The sequence below is a fragment of the Mus caroli genome, chromosome 5, assembly GCF_900094665.2.
Source record: "Mus caroli chromosome 5, CAROLI_EIJ_v1.1, whole genome shotgun sequence".
In the NCBI taxonomy this organism is placed as follows: domain Eukaryota; kingdom Metazoa; phylum Chordata; class Mammalia; order Rodentia; family Muridae; genus Mus; species Mus caroli.
Window position 1 is genome coordinate 79,210,371 of NC_034574.1, and position 16,156 is coordinate 79,226,526.

General features: G+C 39.5%; 1 protein-coding gene and 1 non-coding gene across 2 annotated transcripts in view; both read left to right on the forward strand.

Annotated features, from left to right (window-relative positions):
• Stap1 (signal transducing adaptor family member 1) overlaps positions 1–16,156 on the forward strand; it is a 34,196-nt gene that overhangs the window by 443 nt on the left and 17,597 nt on the right. Inside the window, exons 2-4 of the mRNA XM_021163709.1 lie at positions 9,585–9,656; positions 12,693–12,806; positions 15,678–15,734. Coding sequence (XP_021019368.1) covers positions 9,585–9,656; positions 12,693–12,806; positions 15,678–15,734 — 243 coding nt within the window. The remainder of the gene's footprint in view (positions 1–9,584; positions 9,657–12,692; positions 12,807–15,677; positions 15,735–16,156) is intronic.
• Positions 11,288–11,457, forward strand: LOC115031245. Its single transcript, XR_003836852.1, has one exon. It is a non-coding gene; the product is annotated as a U1 spliceosomal RNA (small nuclear RNA).

Genomic DNA, 16,156 nt, shown 5'->3' on the forward strand with positions numbered 1-16,156 from the left:
CACACACACACACACACACACACACACACATGTATTGTAAGGTTTCTAATATTTAGCCATAATCTAAAAATTCAGTGAAATTTCCAAAAGAGTCTTTTAAGCATCCCAGAAGATTTTGGCTTTAAAGATGAGTGTTTTATATGTTTTATAAGCATAGCTTACTGCTATGCTTCAGTGGTGAGGAATCGCATGATGTTGAGGTGATTTAATGATAGATAACAACCTACTACTACTCTAGTTACAATGGGGCTTATAATGACCACGTTGTAAGAAATGCTAAACTTCCATAAGATTGTGAAAATTTGATATTGACTTAATATTGTTTCATTACACATTCTGAAAATACTGTTCACAATGCTTATTTTAAAAGAATATTTAAGGTGTTATTGTAACTAGTGAACACATTAAGGTTTTTTTTTCAAAAGTACATTTGCTCTAAGAAAACTCACAAAGTATTTCACATACTTTTTATGTAAAATCTTAAACTACAGTTATAAAAATGTATTTGCCTTTAAAGTTGTAATTGTGGACAACATAAAATTGATTAAGGAAGTAAACATGAAATTATGTTACTAAAGAAGTAAAGAAGCCACTGGTGTAGGTATGGCATTTTCATATTGACTGAAGTTAGCCAGGTTCTAAATGTTTTCAGAAGTAGCAGTGGGTGTTCAATGAAAATGATAAGGCAAGGTTCAGAGGAGTCAATAACAGTCATGGAAAAGTTCTAAATATGAAAATACTCTACTTGTAAGGTCATTTGCCATTTGAAAGTCAGGTTGTGACTCTTGCCGTGGCTGTTAAATTTGCAAATTTAAAACAGTAAATTGGCAAACTATATTCAAATATTATTGTTGTTGTTGCTGTTATTGATTCTTCACAGGTCTACAAGGTTTTACTTCACCAGAAGTGTGCAACACCTAGAAGTAAATTTCTAGGTGGTAATTTAAATTTGGTCTTTCTCTGATTCTCTTCCCAAAGTGTTTATAGTAACTGGGTCTATTACCAAGATCCTTCAATTGTTTAAAGAAAAAAATCCACAATTTTAGAATACCAGTAAACCATGTCTTCACTTGATATTTCTTCTACATACAACTGTCAATTGTCACCCTCTTAGGGTGACCTTAGGAAAATTCCTCCATCCCCTGAACTCAGTTTATTCAACTGTTAAAAAAAAAGTAGCCAAAGGATACTACTTGCTGTGATGTAATATGTTATTATTTATTTTGTACTCTTCATTATGTCTGGGATAAGTAGATGCAGTGCTGAATCAAGTTGTGTTTCAAGCAACATTGATTTTACACGTTGCATTCAACAAACGTTAAAAGAGGCTTAGCTCGGTGGGAGTCATGACTGTTTTCTTTTTATCTAACTCCTCTTCTGGTTTTGCTTAGAAAGCGTGTTTTAAAATAGGATGAATTATGAGAATTAGGGATATATAGCAAGGTAATGTAAATAATTGTGAAACTCGTGTATATGAGAAAACCAGTTTGTTTTTCCATTTGAATTTATTACCAAGTTTCTTTCTCTCATGTGTCAATCAAAGAGGAACCAGAGGGTGACAATGACAATGTAAAGGGTGGCTGGAAAGATGAAAACCATAACTACAGGCTTCATTCACACTTCAGAGTCATTTTCTTCTGGTTTACATAGATGTTTGCTAATGTCCTAAAGTCAGGTTGAGGTCTACAAGTAAAATTGCTCAAAGGAACACCACAGGGCTCAAAGGTTTAAATATAGAAGCAATGAGAAAAACGGTAAAGGAAATAAGTGGGGTTTCTGTACAATTGGCAGCCAATTCCAGGGTGCATTTAGAGCAAGGTGAGCTGGGAGAGCTATCACCAAGGATCTGTTGTGCGATGGGATAAAGGACGATAGGACGCTAGGCAGGATGCTGAGCTCCCGCTGAAAAGAATTCAGAAGACTGAGCTGGAGAAAATGTGGTTCAAGGACAACATGCTCAGAGATTACAGGTCGAGAGGCTCTTGTTACAAGGCTTTTTGTTTGGGGATTGTTTGTTTGTTTGCTTGTTTGCTTTTCCAGATCATTGTTCTTAAAGATTTATTTATTTATCTTATGTATATGAGTACACTGCAGCTGTCTTCACACACAACAGAAGAAGGCATCAGATTCCATTACAGATGGTTGTGAGTCACCAATTGAACTCAGGACCTCTGGAAGAGCACCACTGAGCCATCTCTGCAGCCCTTTCCAGATCATTTAAAAAGAAGTTACAATGCTCCACTGCCAGGGAAATACACAATATATGATGATTTTAATGCACTTCTAGAAGGACTCTGAATTTCGGGCCAATAATCTATGAAAAGTATCTTTGAAGGGAAAGATTTGGGAAGTTTCATTTGAACTGCAGCATTAGGAATTTAGGTTCACCAAGAAGATGTATTCAATAATTTAAACACAATCAAATACAAAATACATACATTTTATAAATTGGGGTTAAAAAAAGGCAAACTTTCCTGAAACTTTAAATACAAGAAGGTTTGGGCAATAGCGCCTTGTTCTTTCCGTCTGTGATGTGCATGGCTTACACTGTTACACTGTTAAAAAGTGTAATATGTCCTCTTTGCCTTTGTGATCACCATAATGTAACAAAGTATCACTTCTCTGTCCTCACACTTACGAAGACTTTTGTGTCCCCTTGCATTTCCTGAAACACAAACTGCACATTTTAAAATAGCATATCTCTTCCAGGAAAACATTTTGAACATAGCTCTCTATGGTGAGAATGTGAACATATGCACCTCTGTACTAATATTCTATGTAATTTATTGAATATATGCATCTTTTAGAGTCAGAATGCCAATGATCAGCTTTGGCATCCATATGGTGGGTAAACTGAGGCAGGCAGCCATTGGTAGTCATAGTCAGTGCTTATTGCTGCTTACGGGGGTGGGGGGTGGATCCAGTTATGTACAGGGCCTGCTGCCTAAGGCAGCAGTGATTAGAGAAGTTACTCAGCAGAGTTTTCTCTGAGGGAATAAAGCTTAATTTCCTGGGGCTGAAACTCCCTGGGGCAAGAGGAAAAACTGTGATCTTTTTTAACATCTTGGAGCCAGTGAGAAAGAGAAGGAAAAGAGGAAATACACACACACACACACACACACACACACACACACTCAGAGAGAGAGAGAGAGAGAGAGAGAGAGAGAGAGAGAGAGAGAGAGAATGAAGCAAAAGGCAGAGTCCAATAACTTTATTCACACAAATATATACATACATGCAGATATACACACAGGCCTATAGACAGATATATACACATTCACACATAGAATGGTCAGAGCAAACCTCAGGCAAGTGGGCTCCAATCATTTCACACATAGACATGCGTACATATATACACCCAATTGGTGGATGGAGCAAGCTCCAATACACATACCCAGACAAGCTTTACATATATACATACATACACATAGTTGATGTGTGGAAGGAACAATGTTCCAGCCCCCATTCACACAAATCTTACACATACACATAAATATGCATAGTTGATGGATGGAAGGAACAATGGCCCAGCCCCCACACCTTATTTTTTCTTCTACAGTTTATATATCCCAGCAAAAATCTTTCAAACAGTACAAAATTACAATGTGATTACATTTTGAATTTTTTCTAATGAATAATTATGAAAAAAAAAACCCAACGTGTTCTCCAATACCTTTCCAAGAAATAACAGGTAAAGAAAAGAATTATTCCCCTAAAACCCACGTACATTCATAGCTAAGAAACTTGTATAGATTAACAAAGTGTAAATAAGCAAGGTTGTTTTCTCAGCCAGTTTCTCTTCCTTGAAGGGCGCAATTTGCTGTTACAAAGAAAGGAGTAATTGTTTTCTTATTTGTCTTTAAAAGTAACCTGCAAGAATCTTAGAAGAATCACAAGTCTGAACTTTTATATAAAAAATCAGTCATATCTCCCTTAAATTCTCAGAACGCATATCTTGTCACCAGCAATTCTTAATAAATCATATCAGGAAGCTGAAGGAAAAAATGAGTATAAGAAATTGATCATCAGTGAGAGTCCCCTCATCCAGTGCTGCCATTGTTCTTGTTCCCTGATCACAAAAGGTCCCTAGCTTAACTATAAAAGTGTGCTTTTTTAAGAAGAAAGATGCCGGGAAGTCAGTCAAAAAAAGACAAAGACCCAGTAAACAAATCTGGTGACAAGGCCAAAAAGAAGTGGTCCCAAGGCAAAGTTCGGGACAAGTTGAACAATCTCGTCCAGTTTGACAAAGCTACACACAACAAACTCTGTCAGGAAGCTCCCAGCTATAAGCTTATTAATCTAGCCATGGTCTCTGAGAGACTGAAGATTCGCAGTTCCTTGGCCAGGGCAGCCCTTCAGGAGCTACTTAGTGAAGGATTTATCAAGCTGGTTTCAAAGCACAGAGCCCAAGTCATTTACGCCAGAAACACAAAGGGTGGAGATGCCCCAGCTGCTGGTGAAGATGCATGGACAGTTAAGTCAGCTGTGCATTTGGGAAAATAAAACTTTATTGAATTGAGAGAGAGGGGAGAGAGAGAGAGAGAGAGAGAGAGAGAGAGAGAGAGAGAGAGAGAGAGAGAGAGAGTTTCTGAACTTCAAGTTGTTTTCTAAGACATTTTTTCTTTTTTACATCAGAGCCAGTAGTAAAAAAATCTCAACCTAGCTTCACTAACAATTTTATTTTTCCAAATGTTTTCTAAGGGTGGTGGTCCCTGCTGATAACCTACATCTCTAAGTTCTTCTCTAGAACGGTGATAGAATCATAATCTGCTCCAGCAGCAATGCCTGAGAGAGATCAATCATTATTATTCTGAGTGCCAAAAATACTGCCAGCAAGAGCCTCAAAGCCCCCTTAGAGTTTTCATATAATTCTTAGATTAAGAGGGATGTGAGGGCAGCAAGCAGAACAGGACTTCATCTTTGCCATCTCACTCAGATGAGAATATAAATCACTTCATTTAAAAAAAAGGGGGGGGGGCTGGTGAGATGGCTCAGTGGGTAAGAGCACCCAACTGCTCTTCCAAAGGTCCAGAGTTCAAATCCCAGCAACCACATGGTGGCTCACAACCACCCGAAATGAGATCTGACGCCCTCTTCTGTTGTGTCTGAAGACAGCTACAGTGTACTTGCATATAATAAATAAATAAATCTTTTTTTTTAAAAAAAAAAATGCATTCCAGGGGATGGGGAGATGGCACTGGCTGTGCTTCCAAAGGATCCAGGGTCAATCTCCAGCCCCCACGTGGTGGCTCATAACCATCTGTAACTATAGAAAGCAATAGCTATCGTCTGGATTCTCTACTTCTGTTCTCTGTGGTATGGATACTGAAAAACGCAAAATACCTGTCAATCCTGTGAATATCAAAGCAATAAACTCTTTTGTTCTTGTTCAAGTGGTGACCATGTAACGTATGCTATGTTCCAGCTCCTATGTTCTTATATCATGATCATACCGAATCACCAGCAACTCTATGAAGCAATAGCAAGTCTTGATTCTCTATTTGTATTCTCTGTCTCCGACCACTAAAATGTCACACAGTATGCACAACATTAATTGTTATTTGGTGGTTTAAACAATATCCCAAAACCAATAAGTAATCACTACTATCTATTTCCAAAACCAACAATCACTATGGAGGGAGCCAGACTGACGCAAGACTTTCTTCAGGGCCTTGATTAAGGAATAAAGGGAACTTCGGTTCTGTGTCCTCCTCCAGGAGTAGGCGTGGCAAGTTCAGTCTAGGGCTGGAGCCAGTGCCTCAGAAGAGTCAATGTTGCAGCTTCTGTGACTCCTCCCCCTTGGTTTTGGTTATCAGTCCTAAGGCTTGTATATCTGAGGTATCGCATGTTTTCTTTGTCTGACTTAGCTCTCTGCTGACCCTGGCCGTTGTTCCCCTGTAAAGAGTATATATGATGCTGTACTTCTTAATAAACTTGCTTGGCAAAAGTGCTCAACTTATCCAAGATCCCCTGGTCCCAGCTACTGTTTGTGTCTTCATGTCTTGTCTTTTCCAGTTCTTATCCCTCCTGTTTGACACCTCACAGACCAGGACCCTTACATCTGCTAGTTCCAGTCATCACTACATGAAGATGCTCCACGAGCTGCTGTCCCTCTCTCTTCCCCCAGCTCTAAATGATCATAATCTTCCATTGTAATTTTCCTTCTCCCAAGTTTTAAACCAACAGTCTCAGGAATTGCCTAATTACGGACCCATTCGTTATTTCTATAACTAATAAGGTCTATCAGCGTTTGAGTTTAATAGTGGGCCTCAGCTGCTAATGCTTCATCCTAGACTAAGCTACTACTGGTCACCGACTCTGCTTGAAAGGCCCAAGCCTATGCTTCTTAGAGGCTCTTCGCTACCTGGCAGGAAATAGAGCTCTCCCAGCTGACAAGGCTAAGGGAAGACAGGAAGGGCTGAGCTAAGCCTCACCTATTTGATACAGCCCTACTTGATTCTGAGATCAGCCATTCTGGAATATCAGTTAGTGAAGGCTTTATGAAAGAGTGTTAAGAATGTGGCAAAAAGGTCAAAAAGGGGGTGGAGGAGGGGCCTATCATAGTTAAAAAGAAACTTGGTGTCCTCTATGAACAGAAGGAAGGATATTTCTGACAGAGTCAGTCACCAGTACTCATGAAGCCTTTAGATTTCAGGAACCTCTTTGCTCAGTTTTGTAAACTGTCCTTCAGGAAGGATCTTTTGACTGACCCAATAGTTGCATTCACAGCTCTATTACAAGTCGTAGTCAGCTCTGAGCTACGCATTGACTTGGAGTGGGAGCCTACAATTGCCCCTATAGGCCTATCACATGTCACAGTCAGCTCTCAGTAATGAGTTGACAAGTGGAAAGACCACCTACCATGGGCAAGGATACCTCTTCCCAAGTCCCAACTCTGTACTTGGGGTAGATAACTTCAGTAATATTAACATTTGATTTAAACTTGACCATATGCACATACCACTGAAGTATAACTTCTATTTTTTTCACCATAAGGTGAATCTATTTTACATGCTTTTTTTAAAGATTTATTTATTATTATACATAAGTACACTGTATCTGACTTCAGACACACCAGAAGAGGGCGTCAGATCTCATTACAGATGGTTGTGAACCACCATGTGGTTGCTGGGATTTGAACTCAGGACCTTCGGTAGATTAGTCAGTGATCTTACCAGCTGAACCATCTCTCCAGCTCTTTTACATCTCTTTTTAATTTTGACTAGGTAACATGCTTAGGTAAATATGGCACAAGCAGAAATTTATATTAATAATATGCTTACTAAGGATGGAGAGATGGTTCAGTGGTTAGGAGCATTTACTGCTCTCACAGAAGACCTGGGATCAGTTCCTAGCATCAACACCTACATGGTTGCTCACAACCACCTTTAACTCCCGATCCAGGGGATCAGACCCACTTCTTGCCACTGTGGGCTCCTGCACACACATAGTGAATATAAACTCATTAGGCACGTGTGCACGCGTGTGTGCGCGCACACACACACAAACATACACACTAAAAATGACACAAGCATGCTTACACATTGGGCTTCACTCTCTTTTAGAAAATGTTTAAGTGTCTTGTTTTTGAGATTTACTTTTAATTATGTATATTTGTGGGGGGGTGGTTGGGGAGGTATGTCCATTATGGATGTTGGGAACTGGATCATGACTTCTGGAAGAACAGTAAGCTGGCTTGTTTCTTGTTTGCATCCTTCCTTACACCCTTCTGTCTTTCCTTCCTTCCTTCCTTCCTTCCTTCCTTCCTTCCTTCCTTCCTTCCTTCCTTCCTTTTGCTTTTGATTGCTGTTGTTGTTGATTTTTATTTTCAAGGCAAGGTTTCTTTATGTAGCCCTGGCTGTCCTGGAACTTGCTCTGAAGAGCAAACTGGCCTTGAACTCAGACATCCGCCTGCCTCCTGAGCACTGGGATTAAAGGCGTGCTCCACCACCTTGGCTGTCACCACCACCCAGTCAATAAGCATTCATAATTACTGTACATCTCCCAGTCCATTTCTGTTGATGTTCATAAAGCGTGTGAATGAAGCCTGGGCAGGATGTAAAGATACACACTTTTATTCCCAGCAGACAGGACAGGACACACGGAAGCCTGGTTTATATAGTGAGTTCTAGAAGAGCCAGAGCTACCTAGTGAGACCCTGTCTTATAATAATAATAATGATAATAATAATAATAATAATAATAAATGAAGCTTGAGTCAAGTGAAATGGGAGTCTGTCTAACTAGGTTATTTTTAAAATGTTTAAATTTAGAACATTATTTGTAAAGAACTCATGGAAATGTGATCCTATTAATAATTAAACATTTACTTAATGAATGAAATATGTTCTTTAAACTTCAACTATTAAATTATTTTTATCATCAATTTATTTATCCCCTTAGTCTAAGTTAGTAATAAATACTATTTAAGGAACACAATCTAAGCAAGATGTCCTCTGCTAAGTATGTTAACTTTACATATTTGCTCAGTCCTTTCATCTCCCATAGAGAGCAGATATATACGACCTCTGATATGGCCCTGTCACTCGTGCAAGCTTCCACTAACGTTGAATAAATAGTTTAAAATTAACAGGAAGAGTTCCAGAAATGACCTAGTTAAGAGCAAGTCAAACATCAAACTAAGATAAGTTTGAGAAGGATTTACCTAAGAATTGACTGCAGGGCTAAAAAAATGGCTCAGTGGTTAAGAGCCTGGGTTGCTTTGCCAGAGGCCCTGGTTCAGTTCTCAGCACCTCTAAAGTATCTTACAACTGTCTTTAGTGCCAGCTCTAGGGGATTCAATGACCTCTTCCGATTTCCAGGGAAAACAAACACACGTGTGTTGCTGATAAAATGCATGCAGGAAAAATACTCATACATATAAAATAAATTTATCAATTTTTCTAATTAACTGCAAAGTAAAGCCATTAAAACATGGGTGAACGTCATTTAAGAATGTCATATAATGATTACATGTATGGCAATTTAAAAAACTATGGGAAAATTCAATGAATAACAAGATGCACTGGAATGCACCATTAATCCCAGCACTTGGGGAGCAGAGGCAGGAAGATCTCTGTGAGTTCAAGACCAATATGATCTACACAGCCATTTTCAGGGCAACCAGGGCTATTTATTAAGATATTGTCTCCAAAATTTAAAAAAGAACAAGAAAAGAAAGAAAGAGATGAAGGAAGGAAGGAAGGAAGGAAGGAAGGAAGGAAGGAAGGGAGGGAGGGAGGGAGGGAGGGAGGGAGGGAGGGGGAGGGAGGAAGAAAAGAGGTGTGTGTGTGTGTGTGTGTGTGTGTGTGTGTGTGTGTGTGTAAATGGCTCAGTGATTAAGAGCACTTTCCAGCACCCACATCAGGCAACTCACAACCTCTTGTAATTCCAGTTCCCAGTGATTCAACTCTTCTGGCCTCCCTGGTTACACAGGAGCACACACATATACAAATAAAAGATAATGTTTAGGCAAAATGTGAAAGATAAAGAATAAATTTTTATCATACAATCGCAAAAGATAAAACAGAAAGCATAAAACGTTGACTATGCCTTTGTGAACTGGTGTTTCTTTCTTTTCCCCAGGAGTACAAACACTATTGGACAGAGCTGAGAGGGACCACACTGTTTTTTTACACTGACAAAAAAAGCACAATCGTAAGTAGATCAGTTGCCACCTAGTTCAGCCTTTCAGTAGGCCCTTGGCATATAACTCATTATCCCCTTTTCCTATCATCCCCAAATGAAAGTATTCACACATGTAAATCTGAGGGGCCTATCAAGTCCCTGGACAACTCAGAGGGTTTTTGCTCATGTTTTTAACTTTTTGTTATTTCTTCCTGGCCTAGATAATAAAGAATTACTTCAGAAGTAGAAATCTTAGATACCTTCCCGCTATAACCTGCTTAATGCAAAGTGATAGCTTCTATTTCTTGTAACTGTGGAATACTACTATGTTATGGAATGCAATTGTAATCTGAAAGGAACGAGATGATTCCCATAGCATTGGAGCATACGATGCTACAATTTAATTTTCCCAGACAAAAACATACCCTCTAGAAGTAGACTTCTAAGAGAAAAAGGAGGAGGAGGAGGTGGGGAGGAGGAGGAAAAGGAGGAAGTGATAATTAATCCTTTAAAGAGTAAGCTTGTTTTAAATAGTGTACTACAACTGTGCAGTGATGTCAAGAAAGCAAAGATCCTGGTCAAAACCTTGTGTGATTCACAGTAACTAGTAAAGCATTTCAGGGGAGTACAACTTGGTGATTAGGAACCTGGTATGCCCAGAAAGATTGCCTAGTTTTTCAGTGCTAGCCCTGCTATTGGTAACTGTGATATTGAGATAATTACCTAACCTCTCTATGAGTCATTTCATATAAAGGGGCACATTAGAAAACAGATGACATCTCAAATTGGGCAATTTGAAGAATGTCATTAGAAATATGTAAAGCAGTGGGCAGAATATAGAGAAGTCACACACTTAGCTCTCAGGCTAAAAATAATGCCACATTACCACATGAGGCATGAGAGGAAAGAGTGGGAGAGCTCATACTTAAGGGTTAAACATGACATTTGATTGAAGGAACAGCTACATAGGGCACTAAACCATCTTCCTGCCTTAGTCTCCTGGGTGCTAAGATTGAAAGCATGCATACCACCAGGTACTGTGGGATAGCTAAGTCCTAGATTAAGTTGCAGTCAGAAATGGCAGGTCTGTGAAAGGAGGTCCCTTAATCATGACATTAAAAAGCCCCAGCTCAGCTCATACAATCTTCCTCCCTCAGGAGACTCTGAGCCATTAGACATCCTAAGTTGTATTTTAAGTTTAAATTACTGCACTTAAGAGATCTTTAAGACAAAATACCTCTAACCTGTAAGCCTCACTTACCCAAGGGCAAATAACTTCCTGCAATGTTGAGGGCTGTTTTCACGAAAAGTCATAAGCCGTATGTTTTCACTTCTGTTAACCAGTTTGCTTACCCTCGACTGCACAGGATGTATGTTAGGATGTACACTGGGATGTAAAAAGGACGATAGGATGATTGGACAAATGCAGGAAGTGTGTAGTCTTGCAAGTTTTGCCTTTATAAGTTCCTGGCTGATGTAATTCTACATCATACACTGGAATCTGGGTATGGACCTGGCCAGTATTTAATAAAGTTTGCATCAAATTTGGCTAAGAAATTGTGGTAGTGGTCTTATTCTCATTTGGTGATATTAACAACTACTTAACCCCTATTTATAAATGAAAACTGTCAAATTTAAGGATTAAGAAATTGTAGAGGATCATACATACCTGGCAGGGTTGACACCATCATCACCAAGGTTGGTTTTCCAAGGACAAGTCTTCGTCATTGTATTCTAGATGTGTTAACCCTTATAATTTCCCCAAAGGTGCAAAATGTGTGGAACAGACTTGCATAAATTGTGTTAGTGAAGAACTGAATACACATTTTCCTCTGAAAACATTTTTTATACATATACATGAAAGAAATTGTACAAGATGGTATCACTAGTAAAAGGGGGTATAATCCAGGTATGGCCTTAGAGCCTGTATTTTTAGGCACAGTGCCACAAAGAGGTCACAGCAAAAGGCTCTACAGTTGTCCACCTACCAATGTTGTTAAAGAGGATGAAAAACACTTGGGGAAGTTTTCTGGGTGATAGTCTCAGAAGAAACACCAGAATAGAGCAGCTGAGAGCTGAGAGCTGGTCTATTTGTGTGGTCTACAGAAGGGAACAATATAAAGCTGTTTTTACATGTCTAAAGGACTTAGAGGGTGTCATGTGGAAAGGTCATTGAATTTGTTTAGTGTTATTCCAGAGAAAAGAAGTCAGGACCAGTGGATGAGAAGTAGCTAGAGGAAAACTTTGGCTCAAAGCACAGAACACTTAGTAGGGCTGCTTCCACAATGTGACTTCAGTGTTATTATATATGTTCAAGGCTTGAGGTCAGCACGGAGAGCAGATCCAATCAGCTGGGTTGGACAGATGACATTTCACGCTCTTCTCAACCTACAGTTAAAAACAGAAGCTTCGAGTCCTTTTCTGTAATTGGTGTATCACGCTCTGTTTATTACAGCAAAACTCATTGAGATTAATATAGACATAGCCAGAGCATTTATTAGAAGAAGGGCTGCCTCTGGGACAAGCAACACGCTAATACATTGCACTCATTTGTAAGTGGCCTAGCAGTTGCCAGAGTATGAACACCCCTGCCATGATTGATTCAACCTATCACTGGGACTGTACTAAGCACGGTGTGTGAAGAGATGCACAGCAGCACTGCTGCACAGTATTAATGCCACAGAAAACAAAGATGGAAATGATGTGGACATTATAGACAGTGAACTACTGCAATATAATTAGAAAATAATGAAATTTGAATTTCGACCTTATTATACATTTTATGTTAATAAAATATTTCATTTACTGGTATGTTAATATAATTAAATTTTAATAATAGCTATGATAACCAACTGCAAAGTTCTCAAATATTAAATATGACTTTTGCAAATTTGTATGGGTCAAAATCAGTACACCACCCCAAAATGTATTTTTACATACATTCTGGTATGGGATAAACCAGGTTATTATGCAAATACGCTGAACAACTATGGTTTTTCTTTCATGTTAGAACAAATGTATCTTACCCAGGAAGTAATTTAACAATATTTTCCTTTATCTTTGCAGTATGTTGGCAAGTTAGATATAATAGACCTCGTGTGCCTTACTGGCCAACATTCACCTGAAAAGAATTGTGCAAAATTCACTCTTGTTTTGCCCAAAGAAGAAGTGCATGTGAAGGTGAGCAAGGAGAAATAGCAACCAAAGTTTGTATATTGTTTTTACCTTTTAACATCCTGTCTTAGTCGGGGTTTCTATTCCTGCACAAACATCATGACCAAGAAGCAGTTGGGGAAGAAAGGGTGTATTGAGCCACATTGCTGTTCATCACTGAAGGAAGTCAGGACTGGAACTCAGGCAGGTCAGGAAGCAGGAGCTGATGCAGAGGCCATGGAGCGATGTTCTTTACTGGCTTGCTTCCCCTGGCTTGCTCAGCCTGCTCTCTTATAGAACCAAGGCTACCAGCCCAGAGATGGTCCCACCCACAAGGGGCCTTTCCCCCTTGATCACTAATTGAGAAAATGCCTTACAGTTGGATCTCATGGAGGCATTTCCTCAACTGAAGCTCCTTTCTCTGTGATAACTCCAGCTGTGTCAAGTTGACACAAAACTAGCCAGTACACATCCCATAGCTGGAATGAAGAAGAATTACAAGAGGGGCCGAGTCTTAACACTTTGCTATCATTTTTTTGCCATGGGCTTTAGTGTTCTGAGTTACAGTTTAGAAGAACACACGCACTTGTTTAGTCTATAAGCACAAGGAAACCTTAGACTTCTATCCTCTGACAAAGTCAAGGATCCTACCTGGTGTTTTTTAAGGTTGTCCTTGAATTAGCATAGTGAGCTAAGAAAAATCCCCCAACAACAACAGTCATAACACAGAGAACAGCTTGGAATTGGTAAAGATAATATTGGAGACATTCCTAGGAAGTTGCTGGCTGACTTGGAGAGCTGTAGTGGTCAAACTTTGCAACTTTATGCAGAAGCCGTGTATCACAGGCAAGTCAGCCAACCTCTTGGCTCATTTGTTTCTTGAATTAGAAATAAATCTTTGCTCAAATATAAGGTACCCTCCATGGTCCACTTCATCAAAACTGTAGCCTGGTCCACCTAGCCTGCTGTTGTGGTCTGTATGAGAATGACCCCTTGGGCTCCTTATGTCTGAAAGCTTGGTCCCCAGTTGGAGAAATATTTGAGAAAGATTAGAAGGACGAGGAGATGTGGCCCTGTGCATCACTGAGGGTGGGCTTGGAAGTTTGGAAAGCCCACACCAGGGCCAGTACCTGTGCCTTTCTTGCTATCTGTGCCTGTTGCTTGTGGATCAGGGTGTGAAGCTCTCAACTCCTGCTCCAGCACCAGGCCTGTTTGCCTGCCATGATGACCATGGACTAACCTTCTAAACCTGTAAGCGAGCCCCCCAGTCAAATGCTTTCCTTTGTAAGAGTTGCCTTGGTCATGGTGTCTCTTCATAGCTGTAGAACAGTGACTAAGACCCTCCCTTTCATTACGTTATCAGTTTGTCTTCTCTGTTCTATATTTTATTTTTCCTATTTGTTTCTTTCCAACTAAATCAAAATTATTATTACACCGACTCTTCATTCTTCCTTGCTATCTTTCAAGAACGAGGATTTTTGTTTTGTTCCCAAGATCTACACTTAACAATACATATATTTTAATTGAATGGATACAAAAAAGGGTAATAAAAACACCTCTTACTAAGTTACCTTGAAGATTGTCAGAGGATAAAGTTACATCATATAAAGATCTTAATTAGTTTTATAGACTACTAAAGAACCAGATGTTCTTGGTAGACAAAAACAAGAAGACAAGTGATAGAAAAATAATTGTCATTAGGTTACTTCAGGCTACTTTTTTGGACACAGAGGGAACAAACTGAAGTTGATCTGTATGGGAAATGTGGCTGTTATGGTTTTTTTTTTTTTCTGATTTCTTAAGAAGGCAAGATAACATCTTCTTTTGGTTTAGTGATGTGGAACACTAGCACAGATGGCTCCATTTTTATTTCTAGTGAGGATCATTCAGGACCTCAGTGCAGAAACCTAGCAAACAATGGCCACCTACCTTTCTTCAACATGATTAAGCAGGTAATACCTGTGGAATGCATAGCTAGGTGCACTCTAGGTTACAGTCAGTTGTTTGACTCTAAGAGTGCTAGGTAGCTGGAAATGGCTTCCAAACTTTCTCCTCTCACTACCTCCCATTTTGCCAGAGGCACACTAGAATTATATGTCTCAATGTGCCCAACTCTGTGACTTTTTGAGGCTTGAATTCAGGTCTTGACACTTGTGCAACAAGTGCTTTATTCACCAAGCAACCCCACTCCCAGATATTTATATTTTTGCTTGCCTATAAAAGAAAATGGGACTGAAATATTTCATAATAAATACATTAATTCTAAGCAAAAAGGAAAATGAAATATTTCTCCTTGCAGCTGATTGTGTGCAGTTCAAAATTTTCAAATGATCGTATTTAACAAAGTTCCTGAACAAAAAGAAGAATATGCGTTTTTACCAATCTTGCTAGGTTTTTCTCTCTTTGCATGTATGTGCAAGTGTGTGATACACGTGCGCATATGCATGGATATTTGGATGTGGATGGGTGTACACGTATGTGTAAGTGCACTTGCATGAGTGTGCTTATGTGTAGTTTTTTTTTTCTCATTCACCTTCCATCTTATACATAGAGGCAACACCTTTCGCATGGACCTCACGGCTTCCCAATTTGACCCATGTAGTCGGCCAGCTTGCTCTAGAGATCCTCTGTCTTCACCTCCTAGGTGCATGGATGACAGTTAAGCTGCCACGTGTACCTGGCATTTTATTTGGTTCCAGAAGTTCAAATGCTGGCCTTCACACTCATGTGGCAAATGATTTACCTACAGAACCACCTCTCTGGCTGGAGATCTTGCTAGCCTTTGATTGTGAACCCACTTTGTCAGCAAATAATCCTGTGAAATTCTTGTTATTCAAAGTTAGTACAGATCATTCGTTAATTATGTTTTTTCTGCTTTATGTTTGTTTTCATCTCTAGACAGAAAACACAGAAAGTGGAGAAGAATGGAGGGGCTTCATTCTTACAGTAACAGAGGTAAGGGGGCCATCTGCTTCTTTTGCTGAGACAAGGTGTCAATAGCTCATGGTGGTCACAAACTTATTATTCTCCTGTCTTGACCTCCCAGGTGATAAGATTTCCACTGTGAGTCACCATGTCCAGCAGAAGATCATTAATGTCTGCTGATTCATCATCTAGTTGTAAAATAGTTGTTAACACCTACTGCCACTGTGTACATTAAAGTGGCTGGGATGTAGAAACTAGATAAGGCAGATAGAAATCCATGCTTTTATTTCTGAAAGTCATAATTTTTTATCTCATTATATCTGGTGGGTTAAGAATACTAATGTTAGGCTGGGCAGTGGTGGTGCATGCCTTTAATCCCAGCACTTGGGAGGCAGAGGCAGGCGGATTTCTGAGTTCGAGGCCAGCCTGGTCTACAGAGTGAGTTCCAGGAC